General features: G+C 39.5%; 2 protein-coding genes across 5 annotated transcripts; one reads left to right on the top strand and one right to left on the bottom strand.

Moving 5' to 3' along the window:
* The first annotated feature begins 5,223 nt into the window (after positions 1 to 5,223).
* Positions 5,224 to 10,144, top strand: LOC119550631 (leucine-rich repeat-containing protein 70). Of its 4 annotated transcripts, none has more exons than XR_005219492.1 (9): positions 5,224 to 5,859; positions 6,025 to 6,564; positions 6,632 to 6,854; positions 6,910 to 7,046; positions 7,106 to 7,258; positions 7,313 to 7,493; positions 7,942 to 8,081; positions 8,158 to 8,675; positions 8,726 to 10,144. XR_005219492.1 is itself a non-coding variant. In XM_037859466.1 (9 exons), exons 2-9 carry the CDS (start codon positions 6,186 to 6,188, stop codon positions 8,741 to 8,743), a joined length of 1,410 nt encoding a protein of 469 aa, XP_037715394.1. In that variant the 5' UTR covers positions 5,224 to 5,859; positions 6,025 to 6,185; the 3' UTR covers positions 8,744 to 10,144. The 4 variants fall into 4 exon arrangements, 3 of the variants coding, with proteins under 3 accessions (XP_037715394.1, XP_037715393.1, XP_037715392.1); XM_037859466.1 differs by having other exon boundaries at positions 8,158 to 8,336; XM_037859465.1 differs by having other exon boundaries at positions 8,158 to 8,481.
* A 3,602-nt stretch (positions 10,145 to 13,746) lies between these two features.
* Positions 13,747 to 24,275, bottom strand: LOC119550651 (ornithine decarboxylase 2-like). Its single transcript, XM_037859492.1, has 6 exons — positions 24,003 to 24,275; positions 23,067 to 23,224; positions 22,712 to 23,009; positions 22,405 to 22,653; positions 13,957 to 14,025; positions 13,747 to 13,899 (listed from the first exon to the last, which is right to left on the bottom strand). The coding sequence occupies exons 1-6, from the start codon at positions 24,270 to 24,272 to the stop codon at positions 13,753 to 13,755; spliced, it is 1,191 nt and encodes a 396-aa protein (XP_037715420.1). The 5' UTR covers positions 24,273 to 24,275; the 3' UTR covers positions 13,747 to 13,752.
* Positions 24,276 to 26,077: the final 1,802 nt, after the last annotated feature.

Below are 26,077 nucleotides of genomic sequence, written 5' to 3'. Positions count from 1 at the left end.
TATTGAGTGCCTAATTCTGGGGCAATTAAAATCACGCAATTAGGTTCAAAATTAATTATTCTGATTTATGGCTGTGTAACCGATTTCAAAGTGTTGAGGTGTAAAATAGTGGGCTCTACTTGTCACCTCGTTTAAGGGCGTAAAGTTGAAACAATAGGATACTTAGAATTGCTGTCTAGAGTTTTCACATGTCGACATAGTATTAGCAGTTCTAGGTATGCAATTAAACAATTATTAGCATCGGGGATCCCGACGCCGCCACAATTATCCCTGATCCCCACGGAGGGGAGAAGGAATCAAACATTGCCATCTTTTTAATTTTTGATTTTGATTTTTATTTGTTTCGTTGTTTAATTTTAGTTAATTCTATTAAAAGAAACCAATGAAATTTGAACATTTGGGGTTTAAGTTTATCTACTAAGATGATGCCGTTGAAACACAAATTATCTTTAGAATTAGCTGCAATACATTCTCTGCTCTTTTATTTGTATGTAATGTCTACTAGTGATCAAATGAATAAATGAATATATTTAAATCAAGAGACATTTACCAGTTTAATATTAAAATTAAATATTAAATAAATTATTGCTTATAATTCGGTAACCAATACAATAACATCTACGATGTGACACCGTTTGCACAACGTTAAATACGTTTTCCCAGTTGAGTACTTAACGCACTTCACATTCACGAAAAGTACAGAAAAAAGAGCCAAAAGCCCCAGCTCCTTTGTGGGACCTCAGCTTCCGGTTCGCTCCGAATCACGTGTCAGGTAAATGTGGCGCACAACACTCCTTCATTAAGTTAATAACAGTTTTCCAAGTACAAAGTGAAATTGCGAAATTCCGCTTCACAATTTTTCAGCGACGCTTTCCCAACGCCACCCCACCCCCTGCCCCATCCCCTTTCCCCGTTCCCCCTCCGATTTTTGTGAGGCAACTGCAACTGTAACGCTGTAATTTGCCATCGCTTTGCCTTTTGATTCCTCAACGGTTTTGTTTGGTTTTGAATTACAGCCGGCGCGGCGAGCCCACCCTCCCCCTCTGGATTGTGTTTTACATCTTGATTATCTTCCGTTTGTTTATATAGGACTCACACTCGCAGGGCCCAGCCCAGCACACCCCACCATTAGCCGAGCAGGAAAGTGAAACACAATTTCCATTCAAATCCATTCAAGGATAAGAAGTCAATCAGGCTTCAAAGTGTAAAGGATTTTGCACTTTGTCAAATCCAAAGTCCGACCTTATGCTGATGCGCATTCCGCCCGCACATCGCACGACCTCTTGTCAGTGTCAAAAGCCACAGTGCCGCAGAGTCGGAATCGTTCTTGGTCCGACCCACACTCGAACTTAATCCCGGGCTGCGCCGAAACAACCCCAAGACGCTCGCCTCCTGGCCAAGGAATATCAAATTGAAACTTTGTACCGGCCGAAGGCGTCTTGCAGGCACGTGGCCATGTGGCCATGTGGCAGGCCAAGGGATCCAGATCCCCATCCACTGCCCCGCTGCAGTGGGGAATGGGTTGAGCTGGTTTCTTCTCTTCTTCAATTACCCTTTCGACGACGCTCGCCCATATTATGATAATCGCATCCTAATTGCGAGAAAATTACGCCCACGTGCTGCTGTAACCCGATCAGGACTGTCATCAAAGGATATGCTGCTGGAGCAGTCAGCTGACGCAGTGAAAGTTGGGTTCAATAACATGACCCTTTTACAGGAGTCGGCAACAAGGTATAAGTGGTACCCAGTAGTGATTGAATAAACCACATTTTTGGTTCTTTTCTTTAGTTTTTGTTATACCTACTTCAAGAAAAAACGTCCGGCTTTAATAAAATCTCAATGGTTCTTAATGATTTTTATTAATTAGGCATCTTTTACGATTTGAAATTGATGATGCTTGGGCAAAGGCCCAATTTGCAGAGGCAAATTTTCCGTTGATCTTTTTCAAATTGTTTGCGACAATCTGTCCCTTCTCTATCTTCCCTTCTCCTATTTTGTAATATTTTTTTTTGTCCTTCTCTGTTCTTTCACTTTTATAAAGCAAAAAGAAATTCAACATTTTTGAATCAAGGCGCCATGTGTTCTTCCTCTTCCTTGCATATGAGTTATATTTTTCCCGATCTGGTAGCACCAACTTCTTTTTCTAAGACCGATGCAAGAACATCAGCCGAGACAAAAACCGGATGTGAGAATGGAACAACAGCCGACACAAAAACAAGCAGTAAAAGCATGCTTCTTCGTTTATCCGCTAGAGGTCGCTACAAAATTTTCATAGATGGCGCTATTCCAGAAATCTTCGCGTTGCCAACTGCCTGTTGATATACGGGGCGAATTTGAAACAAGAGGGGCGAATTTGAATGAAGAGGGGCGATTTTGAAAGAAGGACGAATTCGATAAGGCAGAGCGAATTCGAACGGGAGGAACGAATTCAAAGGAGGCGGAGCGAATTGAAAAAGCCATTGGTCGGCTGGCAGCCTTTGGACGAACGGCTATAATTCAATACGTTATTGGAATAAATGAAATTCTATGATTGGAAATTTTAAAGATGTCTGCCCTAAAATCCTTTTCCTCTTCTAGTAAATAATCGATTTATTCTTGATCAGCAGAAAAAACCTAGAAGTTCCGGAAATGAATGAACGGTATAATAGATAGAGTAAACAAAAAAACAAAATATTACAACCTTTAAAATACTTTGCATAATAAAGGGGGTGGTCAAAAGTAATTTTTTTTCCCGCGGGAGACCACCGACCAAGGTGCGCTGTCATGTGTCGTACGGCACGAACTCGTGAGAAAATACGAGGAAAAAAGTAGGATCTAATTCTGAGCAAGAAAATGTAATATTAATCGTTTTAAGAGAGGCAGAGAGTCAGATATTGAGTTAATATGATAAAGTCGATTGTAGTCAGAACATAATACTCTGAAAGGTTCATGCAAGTAATAGATCTACAATGATTTAAAATTAGAGGAATGTAATTTCTTGTTAATCTGCATGGAACAGAAAAATTTAGCTGGCTTACCAAGTCGGGGCTATCAATTTCACATCGAATAAGGTTATTGTTACAGCCGACCCTTTAATGAAACCTTCTAACAGCACTGCCTTATAATCCGATTTTTTTTATTAAAAGTTTTTCTGTATAGATTCTATACGATCAACATGAATTCCATATTGGGGACTTCAGGCGAGAGATCCATACTCAAGTATCGGGCGGACAAGCGAAATAAATAAGGTTTTAGTAATATAAGGATCATCAAATTCCTTTGACCTTTTAATAAGGCCTTACCTTTTAATAGAGCCAACACAAAACAAAAGTTACATATACTCATAATTTGAACTTACTTCATATACATTTTGGCATCAATGGAAAGGTCATTTAAATCTATTGCTTAACTTTTTATAGGCTTGAAAATAAAAATGTGTTTGCTAAAAGTTTTTCAAAACAAAACGAATACTAAATGCAAAGAAACTTTTAAAAAATCTCTCTACACTTAACAATATGATTTGTCGAAAGACGTATGCCCACTAGTGTAGGGTCGGAAACGCTTCCTTCTATTTTTTTTTGATTTAGTCAAATGTACAATCTATATATTTTCGATAATTGAAAAGAAATCGCTTAAACCAATTCTGAGAAAATAGGCAAAAAGTGGCTTAAGAAATATGTTAAGCTATAAACTCATACTGAATTACCTTTCATCGTCATGTACAACGAATCTGTAGTTTAAGTTATTTAGAAACTATAAGCCCATTTCCAAAATGGTAAAAAAAGTTTTCTATCTCGAGCTTCTTTGTACACCAATAGAGTCCTTAAGACCCCAAACCCAACAAGCGATTCATACACAAACAATTGGACAAACATTTTCATTTTGGAAAATCCCCCAAAATCTTGTTTTTGTAATAACTTTTGAACAGAGCATCAAATTTTAACAAATGAGGTCATTTGGGTCGATGGGTATTTTTAATAAAAATAAAACCACCACCGGCATACCTGTTACATACTTTCCGACGAATCTAATACACCCTTTTACTCTACGAGTAACAATAGTATAATTACCCTTGATCTATTTTGGAAAAGTCACTCAAAAATAACCCCAAGAAAAGTTCTAGACGCTAGTGACGTCACAGCCGGAGGGTTTTTGTTGTTGCCAAAGCTTAAAAAAAAATGTTTTCATTTAAAAATACATGAAATCGAATACTTTAATCGTTTCTGAAAATCGTTCAATTTTTATTGCCTCCATAAATTTGACCCTAAATCCATTTTGCTTAAAATAGTTTTGTTTAGAAAAGAAAGTCTTTTTCTTACCTTTTCGCATGGTAAATTTAAGTGTAAATAAAACTATTCGAAAGCAAACATTTTTTTTACTAATTTGCTACTACAAATTACAGTTGCCAAAGTTTGAAAAGGAAATCGATTTTTTGTAAACAATTTTCCTGGACACTTGTCGTTTGAGTAATTATTAAGGGTACTACGGCTTCCCTTAATAATTACTCTTACGACAAGTGTCCAGGAAAATTGTTTACAAAAAATCGATTCCCCTTTCAAACTTTGTCAACTGTAATTTGTGTACAAAATACCAAGGCTGTAAGACAAAAGCCCGAATTTGACTTAACATTAAAGTCGGGGCCACTTTTATGAAAATAATATATTTGATTAAGGGCAACCGTGCGTATGAGTGATACTTTAAAGCGATAGCGCAGACCCAAAAACGAGTTGTTTCAAAATATTAATTTTGTAATGTCCTGAACGACATAGTGCATTTTAATGTCCAATCAAATGTGTTCTTTTCATCCCTTGGAATAATAATGAACTATTTACAATTTAAGTTTATAGAGTCCTCCAAAGAAGAGTTACTTTCTTACATCTTTCCCTCTTTTCTGGACGAACTTATAATCCTTATTGGAAAAAACAATTGTGCAATACCCTCTTATTCTATTAAAAAAACAAAGGAACTATGAATTGATAAGGTATACCAATTAGCAAAAATCACACAATTAAAGGTCAGAGGCTATCAAAATTATATTTTTCAAAAGTAACTTATCTCTGTCCCCTTGGAAACGTGAACTTTAAACCTCGATTGAGTCTAACGATTGATAGCCAATCGTAGTTTTTAGTCGGGGTCAGTAAGGGATTATTTTGAGCGCTATTTGAAGCTTTCGCAGAGCTTTCAAAAGCTTGAGCCACCCCCAAGAGTTAACTGTGATGTTATATTCAATTTCTCGCCGAGCGCTCTCAGTCCGCAATCGTCGGTTTTGCCAACCAAACGTGCTTCATTTTCCATCAACTAACGCTTCGAACCGTTTCAAATACTTTCCGATTCTGGGTTCAGGATTCGGGGCTTGCCAGTGGGATTCCGCAGAGAATGCAACGGGATTGATATTGACTTGTACCGAGGGCCAAGAAGAGCCTGGCAGAGCGACAGTACCCACTAGACGGACCCTGGCTGGCCATCTTTCGTGGATGTGACGGAGAACGGTGGGGATTCATCGATACATGGGCAGCGAAGGACCCAGGAGGGGACAAAGGAGCGCTCGAGGACTGTTGAATTAGTTAGAGGCGAAGCAACAAATACAAACAAACGGGCCATTCAACAATCTCTCGACGTCGCCGTATCGATTTTCCGTTACATCGTTATACACACACACTAACCCAGTTGGCACTCCACTGGCCATTACGCATACGCCCCATAGCCACCCCCAAGAAGCAGAGGCAGAGAGCGTGCGGCGGTTCGACTCCAGCTGCCCCGCGAAGAGCCCCAAAAGCAGAAAAAGAGAGCGCCAGAGCCTGGCGGATTTGTTGCATCTCGGCGGAGCTGGAGGCATGTTTCATTTGGCACTCGCCAGCCGCGGACGGACAAACCATTTAGGTGAGATACAGAGGCCGGAGACGGGAGACGGGGGAGGAGCACCGCGGCTAGAGCTCAATTGCGGGCAATTTATTTTTAATCCGCGGGCACACAACCCAAATAAAATCGCGCATTGTGCGCTTAATTGAAGTCCCCCAACCTAACCGCTTCTCCTTTCGCACACAGGGCTACGGCAATAGCCATTGTAGATAGCATTCATCAGCATCGGAAATCGCGACCAGTCACGACTTTTACTCTAGCTGCAAATACCGCGGGACCTCCTTCGCGCACACAGAAGCCCGCCCCCATCCTCCAAGGAATTCGCAAACCACCAGCAGGTGTTCAGCATGGCGAGACTTCAGCTGCAACCAGGACACACGGCGGCGGCGGTGGCGGCGGTGGTGCTGCTGGTGACGATCGGCCAGGTGCTCGGCCAGGGGCTGCCGCAGGCCCAGGTGTGCCCCGAGCAGAGCGAGATCGCGCCCTGCATCTGCACGGTGAAGAAGAACGGACTGGACATCCTGTGCGAGACCACCGACCTGGTGCACATCACCAAGTCGATGGGCACGCTGAAGGGCAAGAGCCCCATCATCTTCTACCTGAAGCTGCGCCACAACAACCTGCCCAAGCTGCAGGGCTTCGTCTTCCTGGCCCTGGACATCCGTCACCTGACCATCCACAACAGCAGCCTGGCGGCCATCGAGGAGAACGCCCTCAGCTCGCTGGGTAACTAGACGGACTCCGGTTTGGGTTCGGCCATCTCAAGCTTTTCTCTCTTTACCATTCACCTCAGGCGAGGGACTCACCCAGCTGGATGTCTCCCTGAACCAAATGAAGACGGTGCCCTCGCAGGCTCTGGGGCACCTGTTCCACCTGTTGATCCTCAATCTGAACCACAACAAAATCACCGTGATTCACAACAACGCCTTCGAGGGACTGGAGACCCTGGAGATTCTGACGCTCTACGAGAACAAGATTACACAGATCGATCCCGAGGCTTTCCGAGGACTCGAGGAGTAAGCCTTAATCTATTTTATTTGGCATGTGGTACTCAAAAGCCCATATTTTTAGCCATATTAAGCGCCTAAATCTGGGTGGCAACGATTTAAGCAGTGTCCCGCAGAAAGCTCTTTCCATTTTGGGCACTCTGAAAAAACTTGAGATCCAGGAGAACAAGATACGCGCCATCAGCGAAGGGGATTTTGAAGGTGACTATTGTAATGTTGCTTGCGCTATGCAGTTGTTTGATTTGTTTTTCTTTCGGCAGGCTTACAGAGTTTGGACTCATTGATATTGGCCCACAACATGATCACCACCGTGCCTGCCAATGTCTTTAGCCACCTCACCCAGCTGAATTCCTTGGAGCTCGAGGGCAACAAGATCAGTTCAATTGACAAGGATGCTTTCAAGGGCCTGGAGGGTGCGTTGTCTTCTCCGTTTGTCTCTTCAATTAATTAACCTTCTTGGTCCATAGAGAACCTGCAGTATCTGCGCCTGGGGGACAATCAAATCCACACTGTTCCCAGTGAGGCACTGCGTCCATTGCACCGCCTTCGTCACTTGGACTTGCGCAATAACAACATCAATGTTTTGGCCGAAGATGCCTTCACTGGATTTGGAGACTCTCTCACTTTCCTCAACCTGCAGAAGAATGAGTAAGATACTTCTTAATAAAAAGATTAAGATTCAAATGTTTCAGGACTTTTTCAAAATACCCTTAAGAACAGCGTTCGGTAGGCTGTTATTAGGCCCTGCTCGTTTTGAGCAAAGTTACTCACACTAATTGTGTTAAGTTTAATGACACTTTCTAAAGATCCTTTAGAACAGCGACGGGTAGGCTCTTGTTATTAGGGATCTGCTCGTTCTCTGCCGCCACACTTATAGTGTACAGCAGCGTAAAAACTACTCACATAAATGAACTCATTGTATCAAAACACAATATTGATCGTACAATTTTAACACTTACCGATTCATATTGTTCATTTGTAGTTTTTAGTTTCAAGAACTCATGACATCGATAATACTTTATAAAGCTGTCGAGCTGACTTGATAAGATTGGAAGTGTTTATTAATACCCAACCATTACGTTTTGCCATTGTTTAGCATTAAGGTTCTCCCAAGTCTTCTGTTCGAGAATCTCAACTCCCTGGAGACGCTGAACCTGCAGAACAACAAGCTGCAGCGCATTCCGCAGGACATAATGGAGCCGGTCATCGACACCCTCCGGATCATCGATATCACTGGCAAGTCATGGGCACTCGAACGCAGTCAAGGTCTTTATTAAGCTAAGCCAAAATCAATATCCCTTTGCCCATGCAGACAACCCGCTGAATTGCTCCTGCGAGCTGACCTGGTTCCCCAAGCTGCTGGAGGACCTGAAGAACAAGGACGACGAAATGTCGCAGAAGAAGAAGCCTCTGTGCCACATGTCGCTGGACAACCGCGAGTACTTTGTGCAGGCCATGCCCACCGAGAAGATGCACTGCGCCGGCCTCAATGTGAGTCCCTCGCCCACCAGCGGCGGTCTGATGCGGATCCTGCAAGTGAACATCCTGGCCCAGATTGCCGTGTGTAGCGTGGCCTTTCTGACTAGCGTCTAAACTGAAGCCGCATCTGTCCAGCTAGACGCGATGTTCTATGTGGGTCAGTTTCAGCTTCAGTTTCAGTTCCACCCCCCAGACCCAGCCTCAGACTCGGATCAGTGATCAGTGATAGTAAATAGTGCGGTCGCCCCCAGTTCCATTCGGTTTGATTCGGTTCACAGCGTAAAGCAACATAAAGACCCCTAAAATGCAAAACGCTGATAGCAATCCCAGACCCAAGATCACAGACCTTTCGTACGTCTACAAACCATTTCTGTGTTGTTGTATTGTATGTTTTCTTATAGATTATAGAGAGTCCGTGAATTATGCAACTCTGCCAATAATTAGACTCAGAAAGCACGCTTTTTGAACCAGCAGCAAGTCGCAGCAGCAGCAGCGCAGCAAGAATATGTGTCCCAATCCACCTTGTTGAATTGACGCACCTCCAGAGGCAACACCATCATCCAACCCACTCCACTCCAACACGCACAGTAGCTCGACTCGAAGGGGAGTGCTGGTCTCGATCAGCACGAGGAGATATTCAATTGTTAACGGACATAGCTTAGATATAAGGCTTGATTTAGGCACCAGTGCACCTGCAGAGGAAAACCAAACCGAAACCCAAACATATCAGAATATTGTTACGTTTAAGCAAGGGATTATGTTGTTATACGCGTTAACCTGCACAATGTGTTTTGCAGGCCTATAAGTACGGATACCAATTTATTGTGTGTAGTCTATCGTCGTCTTGTCGTCGGTGTTGTGAGATACAATCATTACTAACGCGTTTCGTAGTCCCCCCACCTGTTTCCCGCCCCACCTTCTGCACTCAATCAATCTAACCCCAGAGCATCTAGCCTAGTTGAAGTTAGATGACTCCAGGTGTCATCCAATTCTAACCAACTATTACCAGTTGTGGCTCCACTTTGGGTGCTAGAGGCAAGGCGAAACGGAGGGAAATCCCAAGAGAATATAAGAAAATTCATTTGCATCAATCACCAAGAACTGATTATGGAATAAGTAGTTTGTACTCTTTATTTGCCATGAACAAGGGGCAAGTACTCCCGATCCTTAATCCCAATCCCTGAAACCCCCCACAAGCCCCTCACAAAAATCCAGAACGCATATCGTTATATTGTTATTATATCGTGACATATCAAGAGCTCCCAGTAGTAAATCACTCGGATGGCTCTACACTGCTAAGATAGTGACATTTTATAGAATTTACTTACATTTTTGAGGCATCTGACAAGTTTGATATTTATGCAAGAAGTGAATTAAGCAAATGTATATGCAGAGTGGAATTTTGGAAATTTTTTATACATATACTTTTATACACACATACATACGTACCTTTTCAATTATGTCTATGCAAACTAAGTTGTAATTCGATTAGCTATTAACACTGACACCCCGATCCGGCCGTACCCGTTCCCATTCCCACCGCCCAACCAACCGGTGGCTTGGGTCAGTAGCCACCCACTGGTGGGCGGTGGTGCAGGTGGGAGCGATTGCGGGACCGGGAATATTTTGAAGAGAATGCGCCGCACCACCGATTCGGGTCAGTTTCCTTTGGCTAGAGCTGTTCTTTTCAAAATATTGCAAAGAACAGACCCCATCGAAAGCTGGGCTTGCATAATGCTCTCCATGTGAGCAATAGTTATCCCCGTGGGGAAAATCTGAGAATCTAACTAATAAAGAATCCATGTTGGTTACAAATGCAAGCAAGTGTCTTCTTTATTGCGTCTGTTTCAGGAAGTACAGGTTCTTGGGAATAAGATCACCTTCGTTCAAGTTGGGCAGGAGCACACCTTCCAAAACAAGTAAGCAGTAATGGAAACATAAGCTGATGTTGACGGCATCAAATGTTAAGCTCACCGTATCCTGGCCATCGGAACTGGGTCCCCAAAGCACAGGTTCTTAAGAACAAAAGGATTAAGTTCACAAAACCTTTATCATTTGATTTTGTGGATCACTAAGTAAAGGGGTTGGTTTTATATTTGAGTCACTGTTTTGATTTGATTATCAAGGTCTATTTTCATTTAAAAAATTTTCCAAATCGGACCATCCATTAAAATTATTAAACAATTAAAGTTATAAGCAAATAAAGGAATGGACGCTAGGTGGCGCTGTTTCGGGGTGTGCAATATTGTCGCTTTGCTGCTTTCATATCTTCATCATCCTCCCACTCCCCTTAGCTGAGTAACGGGTATCTGATAGTCGAGGCCGGCGACTATAGTAGGATGCAGAATAGATATAGGATACAGGATGCAATTTCGGAAACAGCCGATTTGCTACATGCATATCTCTATTCCTCTCGCACTTCCTTTAGCTGAGTTACTTTAGCTGTAGCGGGAGGAATAAACATTTAGTCGCGCTTAAAATCATTTTTTGTCACTAATGTTAATATCAGAACTTTTGTACGCTGAAGGCGCCTAATACATCATCAAATATCGAATCTTTGTTTTAAGAAAATTTTTTATTTGAATTACCTTTTCAGCGACATATAGCACGTGTATGTACCATTGAACATTTAGAAACTATAAGCCTTAAAGAACTGGCTATTCTTTTGATTTCCCGATAAATTAGCGGGTTTTTCAAGCAGTGGTAGAAAAAAATATTCTATCTCGATCATATTAATGCAATAACCTGGAATTCAGGACCCTAAAGCCATAACGGTACGCACCACGGTCCCAAACAAAGGGACCAACAAGCGAGGTAAAAATCTAGTGACGATCGCAACTTCAGCAAACAAAAGTTCTGATATCAACTTTTGTGACGAAAATGTGTTAATCGATCTACTAAATAAATACAGTTTCTTAATTCTTTTACATTAAACATTCACATTTGAATATAACATTTTTAAATTAGTTTTGAATTTCGAATTACATTTTATAAAAATCGGACGACTATATCATATATCTGTCATAGGAACGATCGGAAAATTGGTGGAAAAATAATATGAAACAAATTATAGCTTCGGTGTTTTTTAACGTATAACCTCCTACGTTTGGAAATAACATTTTTTAATTAGTTCTGAGTTTCGAATTTAATTTTATCAAAATCGGACGACTATATGATATAGCTGCCATAGGAACGATCGGAAAATTGGTGGGAAAATAATATGAAACAAATTATAGCTTCGGTGTTTTTTAACGTATAACCTCCTACGTTTGGAAATAACATTTTTTAATTAGTTAGGAGTTTCGAATTTAATTTTATCAAAATCGGACGACTATATCATATAGCTGCCATAGGAACGATCGGAAAATTGGTGGGAAAATAATATGAAACAAATTATAGCTTCGGTGTTTTTTAACGTATAACCTCCTACGTTTGGAAATAACATTTTTTAATTAGTTAGGAGTTTCGAATTTAATTTTATCAAAATCGGACGACTATATGATATAGCTGCCATAGGAACGAACGGAAAATTGGTGGGAAAATAATATGAAACAAATTATAGCTTCGGTGTTTTTAAACATATAACCTCCTACGCTTGGAAATAACATTTTTTATTAGTTTTGAATTTAGTTATGAATTTTGAATTAAATTTTATCAAAATCGGACGACTATATCGTATAGCTTCCATAGGAACAATTGGAAAATTGGTGGGAAAATAATATGAAACAAATTACAGCTTCGGTGTTTTTTGACATATCTTATACTATTGGAAAATCATTTTTTGTAATTTTAAATTTAATAATTATAACTGCAAGGGTATACAAATTTCGGCTTGCCAAAGTTAACTTCCTTTCTTGTTTATATTGAGCTGTTTAACATCGTTTAGAATTTTCAGGACTCTAAAATAAAGTTTTAGAAAAAACTGACAAACAAAATACAATTTTCATTTTGAAAAGTCCCTCCAAATCTTGTTTTGCGTAATACTTTTGAACGGAGAATCCGATTTTGACAGTTGAGGTGTCATTCGACGCGTATTTTAAGTGAGAATACAAATAGGTTAATAGCGGGGGGTATTTGTCCCCACCCGCCTCAACAGATCAAATTTTCACTTTCACCGCTCATTCTATGCATTCCTTTTCGTTTTTGCAACAATTTTCGATTTATGTATCAGTCAAAACCATCGGAAGATTACAGTAGATTTTCATTTCTTCGTGTATATAGTAGTCGCCTTCGCACACCCTCCTGGTGCGCTTCGTCACTACGTGGACTGCCGTCCACAGTGATACTTCGCACACTCCCCTTTTGGGCTTCGTCTCAGTCATTTCGGAGACATTCAAATATTGCTGTTGCTCCTTACCATGCATTTACCTTGCAAATCTCAAATTGATCCTTATGTGTTTTTATACCCGTTACTCGTAGAGTAAAAGGGTATACTAGTACTAGTTACTAGTATGTAACAGGCAGAAAAAAGCGTTTCCGACCCCATAAAGTATATATATTCTTGATCAGGATCACTAGCCGAGTCGATCTAGCCATCTCCGTCTGTCCGTCTGTCCGTCCAGATGAACGCTGAGATCACGGAAACTATAAGAGCTAGGCTATTGCGATTAGGCGTGCAGATTCCTGAGCTTCTTACGCAGCGCAAGTTTGTTTCAGCAGAGTGCCACGCCCACTCTAACGCCCACAAACCGCCCAAAACTGTGGCTCCTACAGTTTTCATGCTAGAACAAAAATTTTAACTGAAATGAATTGTTCTCATCAATACCTATCGATTGAACCAAAAAAAAAGTTTGCCACGCCCACTTTAACGCCCACAAACCGCCCACATACTTCAATAAATCGTAAATATGAACGCGGATATCTCGGAAAATATCAAAGATAGAGAAATGGGATTCCAGATTTAGATGCCGTAGGCTTGAGCGCAGCGCATGTTTGTTACGCGAATATGCCACGCCCACTCTATCGCCCACAAACCGCCCAAGCCTGTGGCGCCCACAATTTTCATGCTAGATAAAAAAACTGAAAAAATAACTGAAATGTGTTGGTCTCGTTATTACCTATCGATTGATCAAAAAAAACTTTGCCACGCCCACGCTAACACCCACATCGCTTTAATCTGTCTACCGCCGGTAGGTGGCGCATTTCAATCTCGCCTTGCTGCTTGCATATCTCCATTTTCCTTTGGTCCCTTTAGCTGAGTAACGGGTATCTGATAGTCGAGGTACTCGACTATAGCGTTCTTCCTTGTTACATTGTACAAACTTCTGGCAAAAATGATATAATTCTCAGCAGGGGTAAGTATTTATAATTCATGTACTCCTACTATGCGTATTTATAACAATAGGTATAAATATTTTTCAGCTGTTTATTTTTGGTGAAAACATATAGGTACATATGTTTTATTTATTTTAAATGCGTTAGAAGATATCTAAAGTCTCTTTGCTAGGAAGTACCTGGTCTCTGGCACATCGAATCCGTTGAAGGGACTAGCAATGGGTATTGTGTAGGCTCCCATATTGTGAAAAACCAAAAGATCGCCACAGTTTAAGTTGGGCAAGAGCCAATTGTCCGATATCTTAAGGATACAAAAAAACATTTTGTTGATATTGAATGCTTTGGTTAATTAGATTACCTTATCCAGGGCATCACAGCTAGGTCCCCAAATTAACGACTTGAACTTTGGCCGAGACTCGACTTCATCCTGTAAAAATTAATTTGTTTATCCGTTATTCGAAGAGTAAAAGGGTGTGTTGGATTCGTTGGAGAGTAAGTATGAAGGAAGTAAAATGAAGCATTCCCGAGCATGTAAAGCAGTGATGGACAGCAGAATTGTATTATTATACCCGTTACTCGTAAAGTAAAAGGGTATACTAGATTCGTCGGAAAGTATGTAACAGGCAGAAGGCAGCGTTTCCGACCCTATAAAGTATATATATTCTTGATCAGGACCACTAGCCGAGTCGATCTAGCCATGTCCGTCTGTCCGGATGAACGCTGAGATCTCGGAAACTATGAGAGCTAGGCTATTGAGATTTGACGAGCAGATTCCTGAGCTTCTTACGCAGCGCAAGTTTGTTTCAGCAGAATGCCACGCCCACTCTAACGCCCACAAACCGCCCAAAACTGTGGCTCCTACAGTTTTGATGCTAGAATACAAATTTTAACTGAAATGTATTGATCTCATCAATACCTATCGATTGACCCAAAAAAAGTTTGCCACGCTCACTTTAACGCCCACAAACCGCCCACAAACTTCAAAAAGTCGTAAAAATGAAGGCGGATATCTCGGAAAATATCAAAGATAGAGAGATGGGATTTCAGATTTAGATTCCGTAGGCTTGAGCGCAGCGCAAGTTTGTTACGCGAATGTGCCATGCCCACTCTAACGCCCACAACGCTTAAATCTGTGTCCCGCCAATAGGTGGCGCATTTCAATCTCGCTTTGCTGCTTGCATATCTCCATTTTCCTTTGGTCTCTTTAGCTGAGTAACGGGTATCTGATAGTCGAGGTACTCGACTATAACGTTCTTCCTTGTTATATTATATTATTATAATATCGAAAATAGTTTAGACAATAATAATCGCAAAAGATTCATGTGATGATTTTATGAGAATATCCTATTATAGAAAAAACAAGGAAGAACGCTATAGTCGAGTACCTCGACTATCAGATACCCGTTACTCAGCTTAAGGGACCAAAGGGAAATGGAGATATGCAAGCAGCAAAGCGAGATTTAAATACGCCACCTACCGGCGGTAGACAGATTTAAGCGTTCTGGGCGTTAGAGTGGGCGTGGACAATTTGTTTTTGGATCAATCGATAGATATTGACGAGATCAATACATTTTAGTTAAAATTTTTCATCTAGCATAACAATTGTGGGCGCCACAGGTTTGGGCGGTTTGTGGGCGTTATAGTGGGCGTGGCATATTCGCGTGACAAAATTGCGCTGCGTACAAAGCTACAGAATCTAAATCTGAGATCCCGACTCTCTATCTTTGAAAGTTTCCGAGATATCCACGTTCATACTTACGATTTTTTGAAGTTTGTGGGCGTTAAAGTGAGCGTGGCAAATTTTTTTTTGGGTCAATCGATAGGTATAGATAAGAACAACACATTTCAGTTAAAATTTTTATTCTAGCATCAAAACTGTAGGAGCCACAGTTTTGGGCGGTTTGTGGGCGTTAGAGTGGGCGTGGCACTCTACTGAAACAAACATGCGCTGCGTAAGAAGCTCAGGAATCTGCACGCCAAATCTTAATAGCCTAGCTCTCATAGTTTCCGAGATCTCAGCGGTCATCCGGACGGACAGACAGACGGACAGACGGACATGGCTAGATCGACTCGGCTAGTGATCCTGATCAAGAATATATATACTTTATGGGGTCCGAAACGCTTCCTTTTGCCTGTTACATACTTTCCGACGAATCTAGTATACCCTTTTACTCTACGAGTAACGGGTATAAAAACCAGTGCTGAGCCTGCCACTGTCTATCAAGTTTTAAAAGTAATGGATGATTGCCTTAGTAATAGAGATACAAATTTAGACCTTAATTGTTTAACGGATATATTTATTAGCGGTTGTAACGGTCATTACCAGCAAAGAGAAGTTGCATTAAAACCGGGAGAATATACAAAATGGATTTTAAAGTCGATACATAGTAGATTTCGATTAAATCAGCAATATTTATTCATTTTGGTCAACCAAGCAAATTTACGGCAATTAATTGCCGGAATACTCCATAAATTAAACACATCTTCTGCAACAAAACATTTAAATAAAGCTAGTTTACTTATCATGATTAAAGATAATAAAGAAACAAATGCTAATCTATCAACCATATTTGGACGGCTACGAAATACAGAACAATTTTGGAGATTTAAAAAAAATGATTTAAGTTGCATGATTGATATCGCTAAGTCCAAGCGAGTATCATTGGGAAGATCTACACGAATTTCTATGAATAAGAAACGAAATATGTGCTAACAAGTCACGATCGTTTAATAACCTTATATCCTCAGACCACGTTAGTGTTTTACTATTTATGAATATAAAGTTTAAGCCCATGATGCGATTTCTTATGTCCAAAGATAACCCTCTGGGTGAGATAGAACATTATGATTGACGGCTTGAATATGAATCAAGAGGCTTACAACATTTCCACATCCTTTTATGGGTTAAGGACGCGCCAATTATCGACAAATCAAGTGAGGAAGAGATTGCATGCTTTATTAGTAAATAGATTACGTGTCGCCTTCCTCTAAAAGAATCCTTCCCAACCCTTTTCGACAGAGCTTGTAAATATCAAGCGCACACTCACAATAATTACTGCATGCGACACAAGAAGAGCAAAAAAGGTCAATCCTTAAATATTTGAAGATTTAGTTTTCCAAGAAAAGCCGGCTGTTGCTTAGTCATGAATAGCGTTGCAAATTCCATCCTTGGCCGTCGAAAATTAATGAAGATTGTATGATTTGCAAAGAAATGAATCGGAAAAACATATTAACGATTAAATGCGCCCGTTTTACTAGCTTGGTGTAGAAATATAAATATTCAATGTGTAGGAGAAAAATCTGGATTTTTAGGGACATACGTTTGTAAATATCAAACAAAAGCAGAAAAGTCCTTTGCAACTGATGATGTTAGAGATTTCTTTGAAAACAAATCGGTCGCAAGCAATCTATGGCGATTTGCAATGCGGGCTCTAACAAAGTGCGGAGTGCGGAGCACTTAAAGCTGCTGACACATTACTTCAAATTCCTTTATTCGGCACCGATGAAAATACGACTATAAAATAATAGATAGACGGCAAGAAAGAAGTCGAAGAGTAAAATCAAGAACTAAATTAAATAATATGAATGACGATGACACAGATATATTTTTTCGCCAACTGGGTCGACGTTCATTATCCTAATCGACCAAAAGAAACGCCAAAGAATACAATATCATATCCATATGAAAATGGTTACATATGCAAACGAAAGCGGCCATATTTGTTAAATCATTTTAAGCCGAACCGGAAAATGCAACCGGAAAATTATTACTATGGTCTCCTAATTTTATTTAAGCCTTTGCGAAATATAAGAAAACTTAAAGGAGGCTTGGAATCCTATTTTGATGCATTTGCAATGTGTAAAGATAAGTTGGTAGAAGCCATGCAGTATCATGATAAGTTAAAAGAATTGCTTACAACACGCGAAGAGTTTGAAACTGAATTAGCCAGAGAATCTAATGCACTGGAAAATATAAATACAATACAAGATGACGATGAATGTGAGAATATTGTTGGATTTGAAGTACTATTAGATAACGAATTACATGAAACGGACCATCTCGATTTAAATGAATACGACATTTCAATTTCTGACGAAATTATTCAGCTTAATATTGACCAAAAAAGAATATTTGACGATATTGTTAATACTGTCTCCACCTATTGTATTGCATGGAAGGCAGATCTTGAAAATAAAACATTGAAAGATCCGAGACTATCTCCAAAAAATGTGTTACACTGAAAAATCGTTTTTAATTAATGTGCTAGAAAATTTATCATAAAAAGCCTTGAGGAACAAGTCGTTGTGGCTGGTGCTACGGGAATTGCAGCTCGTAATGTAAATGGCCAAACTATACATAGATAGTTAAACTTTCCTTTTAAGCATGGAGTCATTGCCAAATATATACAGTTAATCAATTCCAAATTAAAGTTATTGCGGGATAACTTTAAAAATGTATGCCTTATTATAATTGATGAAATTTTAATGGTTTCAAATGTAACATTACAATATATAAATTTACGATGGTACGAGTATATGATACTTTGCAACACCCAGATGGCTGGTTTGGAAGAGTAAATATTTTATTTCTTGGACATTTATTGCATCTAGAACTAATAAACGAACCTTCTCCATTTGTTAATGTGACTAAAGAGAGATTTCATAAACATTTTTCTGGTCCGCACCGTACAAATTTATGGGTCAAGTTATTTTCTTATGATGAGCTAACACAAAATGTCAGATCAAGATTTTTCACAGACCTTAGCACATGTAAGGTTAGGCATTTTAGATGAGAAAGATTATCAGCTTTTATCTAAACGAGAAATTAAATTAAATAGCGTTACAATTGAAACATGTCTCTCCGAACTCATCGAATACATTAAAAAGCTTCCTGCACATACACAGTGAGAATTCTGACGTTCTGATCTGAGTTGAAAATGTTCTTAAAATGAGAACGCCATTTTTTGAGCTCAAAATGTTCTCTTTGTGATTGAATCAAGTGGAGTTTGTACTTAAAATTTGGTTAAACCAAAATTGTTCTCAAAACAAGAACGAAGTGTTATACATTTATCACGTGGTTTTTAAATCAAATTCAATTTGTTCTCAGAAACCCAATAATCTCAAAATGTTCTTAAAGTAAGAACGGAAAGGACTAAAAATAGAACGAAAAGTGAGTTGCATTTCGACTTGAAATGGTGTGTTGCGTTGGTGCGTTTTTTATAACGCGTTAGTATCTTTCGGTTAACAGTTAGCACGCGTTAGACCCTTCTTCTTTGCTCTTCTTCTTCTGAACCATTCGGCTGGCACATTTCATCAGCGTTTCGATTTGTTTGTGCCGCATATATTGCAAAAAGTTTAAAGTGATGGAAAGTGAAAGTGACGAGCAGTTGTTAAAGTTCCTGAAGGATATTGAAATGGAGTCCGTAAGGATTTATGTATTCGGCACGCTACGACAGAAAATTTACATGTAGGTAAATAAATATGTACTGTTGCGGGCCGAAATCATAAATTTAATATAGTTTATTTATTTTATCGAATGTAATATCATTTTTCGTCACAATTGTTGATATCAGAAATTTTTGTTAAAGGCGCGTTCGCCACTACTTTTTACCTCGTTAAGAGGTGTTTTTGTTTAATTGAAGTGTAAGTGTTTTTCTCAAGAACTTGGTAAGGACAAATTCGTTCTTGTTTATGTGTTCTACATACATATATAAGCAAATATAAACAAAAACACTTATAATTATCAGAAAATCATTAAAAAAACTTATAATTACTCTCATATTTATTCTTTTATTTCCAGCGCACCCTTACATTACATTAGTTTAGATTTATATATTTATAAGCATTTATATGTACCATAATCTTTTATTATAAGCCTTAAAGTAATCAAATATTAAATAACTGCCACCAACTTAATAAAAATATGAAACTATTAAAAACTAAATAAACTTATTTTTCCGTTTTTTGGGAAGAGTATTCAATTTTAAATAATTTTTCCATTTAATATAAGCTTAAAATGTTCTTTTGATCCCAAATTCAGATAAAATCAATATCAAAATGTTATCATATTGATCCAAATATGTTCTTAAGTTAAAACCAAAATCAACTTAAAAATGGAACGAAATCAACTCATTTCACTTTTTTAGTTCCTACCATTTCGTTCTATTATTAAGAACATTCGGATCAAAATAAGAACATTTGTGCTTACACGGTTTTTAAGAACGAATGTGCTCAATTCAATCACAATGTTCTTGGTTTTTCCTCTCTGTGTACAATATGTTTATTGCCTACAAGGGAACAATGCTCAAAGTTAAACGTGCGAGTGTTGGAAAAAATTCCTTCAGAAAAAATATTGCTCTCCGCTGAAGACTTAATCGAAGCTAAGAAAGCTAAAGCAGCTAAATCTCTGGAAAACTAAAAAGAAAAGTAAATGTTCAGAAACTGCTAATATAGCAGATACAATAGAAGTTAAACAAGAAAGAACGCTGTAGTCGAGTACCTCGACTATCAGATACCCGTTACTCAGCTAAAGGGACCAACGGGAAATTGAGATATGCAAGCAGCAAAGCGAGATTGAAATGCGCCACCTACCGGCCATAGACAGATTTAAGCGTTATGGGCGATAGAGGGGGCGTGGCAAATTTTTTCAATCGATAGGTATTGACGAGACCAATTCAGTTCAGTTAAAATTTTGTATCTAGCATGAAAATTGTGGGCGTGGCATATTTGCGTAACAAAGTTGCGCTGCGCACAAGGCTACGGAATCTAAATCTGAGATCCCAATTCTCTATCCTTGATAGTTTCCGAGATATCCACGTTCATGTTACATATTTTTATTCTAGCATCAAAACTGCCACAGTTTTGGGCGGCTTGTGGGCGTTAGAGTGGGCATGGCACTCTACTGAAACAAACTTGCGCTGCGTAAGAAGCTCAGGAATCTGCAAGCCAAATCTCAATAGCCTAGCTCTCATAGTTTCCGATATCTCAGCGTTCATCGGGACAGACGGACAGACGAACATGGCTAGATCGACTCGGCTAGTGATCCTGATCAAGAATATATATACTTTATGGGGTCGGAAACGCTTCCTTCTGCCTGTTACATACTTTCCGACGAATCTAGTATACCCTTTTACTCTATGAGTAACGGGTATAATAATAATCAAAACGAAACCTTATTACAAGTTTTACAAAATCCTTAAAAAACTGGAAGGTAGACCCTTAGCGATTGTGGGCCTTTAAATCGCCGTGGCACATTCGGTTAACGAACATTCGCTAAATTAGAAGCTACGGAATGTAAATCCAAAGTCAAAAATTTCTAGATCTTATAGTTTCCAATATCACAGCGTTCACACGGACAGACAGTCTTGGCTAAATCCATTCGGCTACTGATCCTGATCAAGAATATATCACTGTGGACGGCAGTACACGTAGTGGCGAAGCGCGCAAGAGAGCGTGCGAAGACAACTACTATGTATATAGGTTTTGGAAACCCTATGGGTGTATAAAGCAGCTTAAAATAGAAAACGTTTGTTCTACGACGTTTAGAAAAACCCGCTATTTTAGCGGGAAATAAAAAAAAAGGCCAGATTTAAAATGCTTATAGTATCTAAACAACCAATGCCACAGAAACGTGCTATATATTTCTGAAAAGATAATTTAATTTGCTAAATACTCCTCATACAGTAAAATTGTCTGAATATAATAGATTTAGAGTTATGATAAAAAGTTATTTTTTAAAACCACTTTTTGACTATTTTCTCAAAATTGAGTCGAACGATTTCTTTTTAAATTTTAAATCATACAGCCCTTGAGATTCCTCAACTTTTGATATATAGCACTTTTTGCCCTAAAAATTACCGTTTGGAAGATATTAAGCGATAAAAAGTGCAACTCTTTTCAGCTCCGTATACGTAATATTTCATATTTATTCGAGTAAACAAGAAAAAAACCAATTTGATGAAAAAAAATCTTATTAGATTTTTTCAAACTGAAAATCTGTTATGGTTTTAGGGTCCTTTACTTGCAAGAAGCTAATCGAAATAGGAAACTTGATCTATTTGTTCTACCACTTTGGAAAAACCCGCTAGTTCGGCGGGAAATGTAAGAAACGACAGATTTCTCTTGGAATCTGAAACTATGCAGCCATTGAGATTCCAAAATTGTGCTATTAAAATAGGTAACTGAAGCGATAAAACTTGTTGTGCCTAATTTAAGGTGGCGTTCAGCTAAGATTAGGGGTCGAATCTGTGTGTTTGGTTTTTTAATAGCCAAGCCATATGGGGACGAGTCCTAGTCATGGTATTGGGGTACTTAAACTCTTGAGCAAAAAAAAACTTCTGATATCAAACAAAAACACCTCTTAACGAGGAAGAAAGTAGTGGCGAACGCGCCTTTAACAAAAATTTCTGATATCAACAATTGTGACGAAAAATGATATTACATTCGATAAAATAAATAAACTATATTAAATTTATGTATTCGGCACGCTACAACAGAAAATTTACGTGTACGTAAATAAATATTTACTGGTGCGGGCCGAAATCATAAATTTAATATAGTTTATTTTTTTTATCGAATGTACTATCATTTTTCGTCACAATTGTTGATATCAGAAATTTTTGTTAAAGGCGCGTTCGCCACTACTTTCTACCTCGTTAAGAGGTGTTTTTGTTTGATATTCTTTATAGGATCAGACGCGAATATTTCTGCCAATAAATATGGGATTTAAAAATAAATATGAAATTGAAAAGATTTTAAGATATATAATAATTAAATTGGCTTGTAAAGAGATTTATTATTTTCTTACCAGGTAAAGAACAGGAGTTAGCTTCTCAGGGCAGTAAAATATTCCTGCGAAGCCTCCATAGATGCCATCATTTAGGTAGTACATCATTTTCTCCAGCTTTCCGTTTTCATTGCGGACCTCTCGCTTAGCGTGAATCTTGCAGACCAATGTGTAGGCAGCCTCCACAAAGAAACGTCCTGGCTCTGCAATTACTTGAACACGCTCATCGGGGAAACGGAGCTGCACCGAGGTGTTAACAGCGACAGCTATCTGTAAAGGGCGTCTCTCTATACAAATAGCTCTAAGACGGAAGCTTTGTTGCACACACCTCCTCGAACAATTCATCATCTACGCCCGGAAAGCCTCCCCCAACATCTAATAAATCCATCTTATGACCTATAAGCTCGCCAAACCGAAAAATTTTTTCGGCCTTCTCGACGGCTCGATCGTAGGCCTCCACGTCGCTGCATCCGGAACCCACATGGAAACTGGTGCCAGTCACCTTGAGACCCAGGGCCTTGGAAAGAAGCATTAGAGCCGGAGCGTCTGCCTCCGCATCACAGCCATATTTTTCGCCCAATGGACACAACGCCTTCTTGGCCTCGCTCTTGAATCTTACGATGAGACTTAAATACGGAACTCTATCATTGTACCACTAAAATATTGAGTTGGGTAGAACTTACTTGGAGTTGGGAAAGTACTTGCTCAGCTTGTAAACCTCGAATTCATTATCCACCGTGCCACTGACAACCTCCTGTTCCTTGGCGAACTTTAAATGGCTGGCAGGACGACAAGGATGAGCAAAGATAATACGTTCAGGCGACACGCCAAATCCTAAGACCTAAAGATGTTATATATATGTGTTAGGGTGGATCGATTTGAGTGCCTAAAAATAGTTTAAGGTCACGTAAGAAACAAGGAAGAACGATACGCGTTACTCAGTTAAAGGGACCAAAGGGAAATGGAGATATGCAAGCAGCAAAGCGAGATTGAAATGCGCCACCTACCCTTGATCTCAATAAATGGTTATGTGGGCGGTAGACAGATTTAAGCGTTATGGGCGTTAGAGTGTGCGTGGAACAATCGATAGCTATTGACGAGACTATTACATTTCAGTTAAAATTTTTTATCAAGCATGACAATTGTGGGCGCCACAGGTTTGGGCGTGGCACCCTGCTGAAACAAACTTGCGTTGCGCAGGAATCTGCATGCCTAATCACAGTATTGTAGCTCTTATAGTTTCCGAGATCTCAGCGTTCATACGGACAGATGGACATGGCTAAACCGACTCGGCTAGTGCTCCTGATCAAGATTCCGACGAATCTAGTACACCCTTTTACTCTACGAGTAGCGGGTATAAAAATATCTCGATAATCTTTGCGTTGGTTAAATTTGTATTAACGCGAAGAAGTCATAAATAGTATGAGCTTTATCATAAATTGAGACAAAGACTTTAACGATATATGGGACACTCCTGATAAAGACACTTTGATGCTTATCAAAGCAATAGTAAATTTGTATACTTCTTTCGAAGCTGATTTCAAATGAAGAAAATCGGATTGCAGTTGACATTTTTCTCTTTCTTTTGCTGTCGAAGAGTGTTCCCCTCGAACACTCACTAGTTTGAGCTCGTTTTTGGAGGCGCAGTCGAATCCGGCACCCAGCTCAGCCAAGAGCTTGACCACCACCGGATCGTCATTGCACTTGACGGCGTAGTAGGGCTTTATCCTGGGCAGGAACTCCTGCCACAGACGATGCTTCCTCTCCACACTGGACAGATCGCAGATGTTGAGGGCCTGGTCCAGACCCTGCAGATCTGACTGCTCGATCACTTGGCGGATGTTGAGCTCGTGGTCGTAGTACTGAATTTCTGGGGTACCGCTCGCCATCTCGCACTGCTCGCAACTGAATGGAGCCCCGGTCAGTCCCATAACACTATTGTTATCAGTCAACGACTTGTGCCCGAATCGCAACAGACTTGCGAAACATTTAGAAACACGCTCCGAAAACGTTCCTCAGCTGGGAACAATGCGGCTCTAGTTAGCGGCAAAAGGTCAAGCGATTGTGACGGCCGTTACCAAATGAATATTCGCCAGAATGTGTAATTTACAATTTCCAGCCAGGAAGATCTCGGAAAGAGAAAGGGCTCTCTCCCTTTTTTATTCTCTCTCTATGCCTACGAAAAAGGTTCACTTGTGAATCACCTTGTGAATACCGCGGTGACATCCCTTCAGTTCTGCAGTAGGGACGCGGTGACATGGCTCAAGGCAAAAAGCTCTTTTGTTTTTTTGTTGTGCCTAAAACGCTGTGCCGCCGTTGACGTCAGCAGAGCAGTCGGCGCAGCGTAGAAGACTGCCTACGAAAACGGTCGTGCAAATAACACAGACAGATATTTGGAGATTTCCCTCTGTTTCTTGCCTTATAATATGCCTGCACTCCGCGCTCGCAGACAAATTTCGGCCGGTCCGTTATTTTTTTTTTGCGTCTCCGTTATGTTCGGCTAGCGACTAATATTTCGGCGGAAAAATTTTGGTAGAGCAGCGACATGAGAATGCCCTAATATTTTATTTTTTAAAATCGAAAATAAACAACTAATATTGTTTTATATAAGTAAATTATTTGATTATAGTAAAATTAAGTAATTTGAATTTACTTATAATTTTATGTTTACTTATTATACATTACATTATACAATAGATTTTTTAGGGTAGTTATAGAAAATGAGTGCGTTAAAATTGATTTAAATATTTAAAACATTTTAATATTACCATTTTTAAAAAATTCGTATTGTATTTTTTACTTAAGAAGTAAAAATTACACAGTCGGATATATTTCGCCTTAGAAAGGGTATAAGTGCAGTGGCACGCGCCAACAGCGAAGAGAAAACAAAAGAAATCAAGTAAAGGAGTGAGAAGAAGACTTGGTGCATTCTTTTTGAGTGACTGAAAGGGAAGCATCCATTTAATTGTGCGCCCAGAGTAACTTTAATCGTTTAGTTAATATAATAAAGTCAGGTAAGTGCTACATTAACTTTAAGGTGTTGTGCATTGATCTTAGTATAAAGTACGAAAATTTTGAAGGTATTCAATGGGTTCCGTTAGTCGAAAGTGGATGTGCCAAAAAAATCCCGCAAAGGGTTTATACACACCCTGCAGTTCCACAATTGAGTTATGTAGGCGCCCAATCATCACGAAGCCGACTGCGACGTCGGCAGAGCAGCAAGCGAAGCCGGCAGAGCTGAGCGCAACGGCGGCAAAGAGACGCGCCCTCAGTCGGAGTCCGCAAAGAGAACGCACAAAAAGTACTTTTGGGCTCTCTCAGCTGGAGAAATGCGTGTGAGGGCAAGGAGGCCCAGCAATTAAAATAGCAATACTTTTGTGCACCCTTGCCTTTTGAATAATGCGACATTTTTTCGTAAATGTTAAAACGACCAATTAAAATAATATGTTTGGGTTTTAAATTATTTGTATTTCTTAAATAAATATATATAGGTTTATTAATATTATTTATTAATATGTGAAGTTTTAAAAATATATATTTTTTATAACGACTTGCATAGTCGGATATGTCTATAAACACCCTGTTTCTAAGTGCAAGATGCATAGACCAAACGGGACATGCCAAAAAAACAGAACAACAACGGATTAGCGGAACCGTTGTTATTGTTGCTTGTTGTTTTTCTGGAAGGCACACG

This window comes from Drosophila subpulchrella, chromosome 2R (assembly GCF_014743375.2).
Source record: "Drosophila subpulchrella strain 33 F10 #4 breed RU33 chromosome 2R, RU_Dsub_v1.1 Primary Assembly, whole genome shotgun sequence".
NCBI classification, from domain to species: Eukaryota; Metazoa; Arthropoda; class Insecta; order Diptera; family Drosophilidae; genus Drosophila; species Drosophila subpulchrella.
Note: the sequence above shows the minus strand (reverse complement) of the source record. Positions and strands in the feature narration are given on the sequence as shown.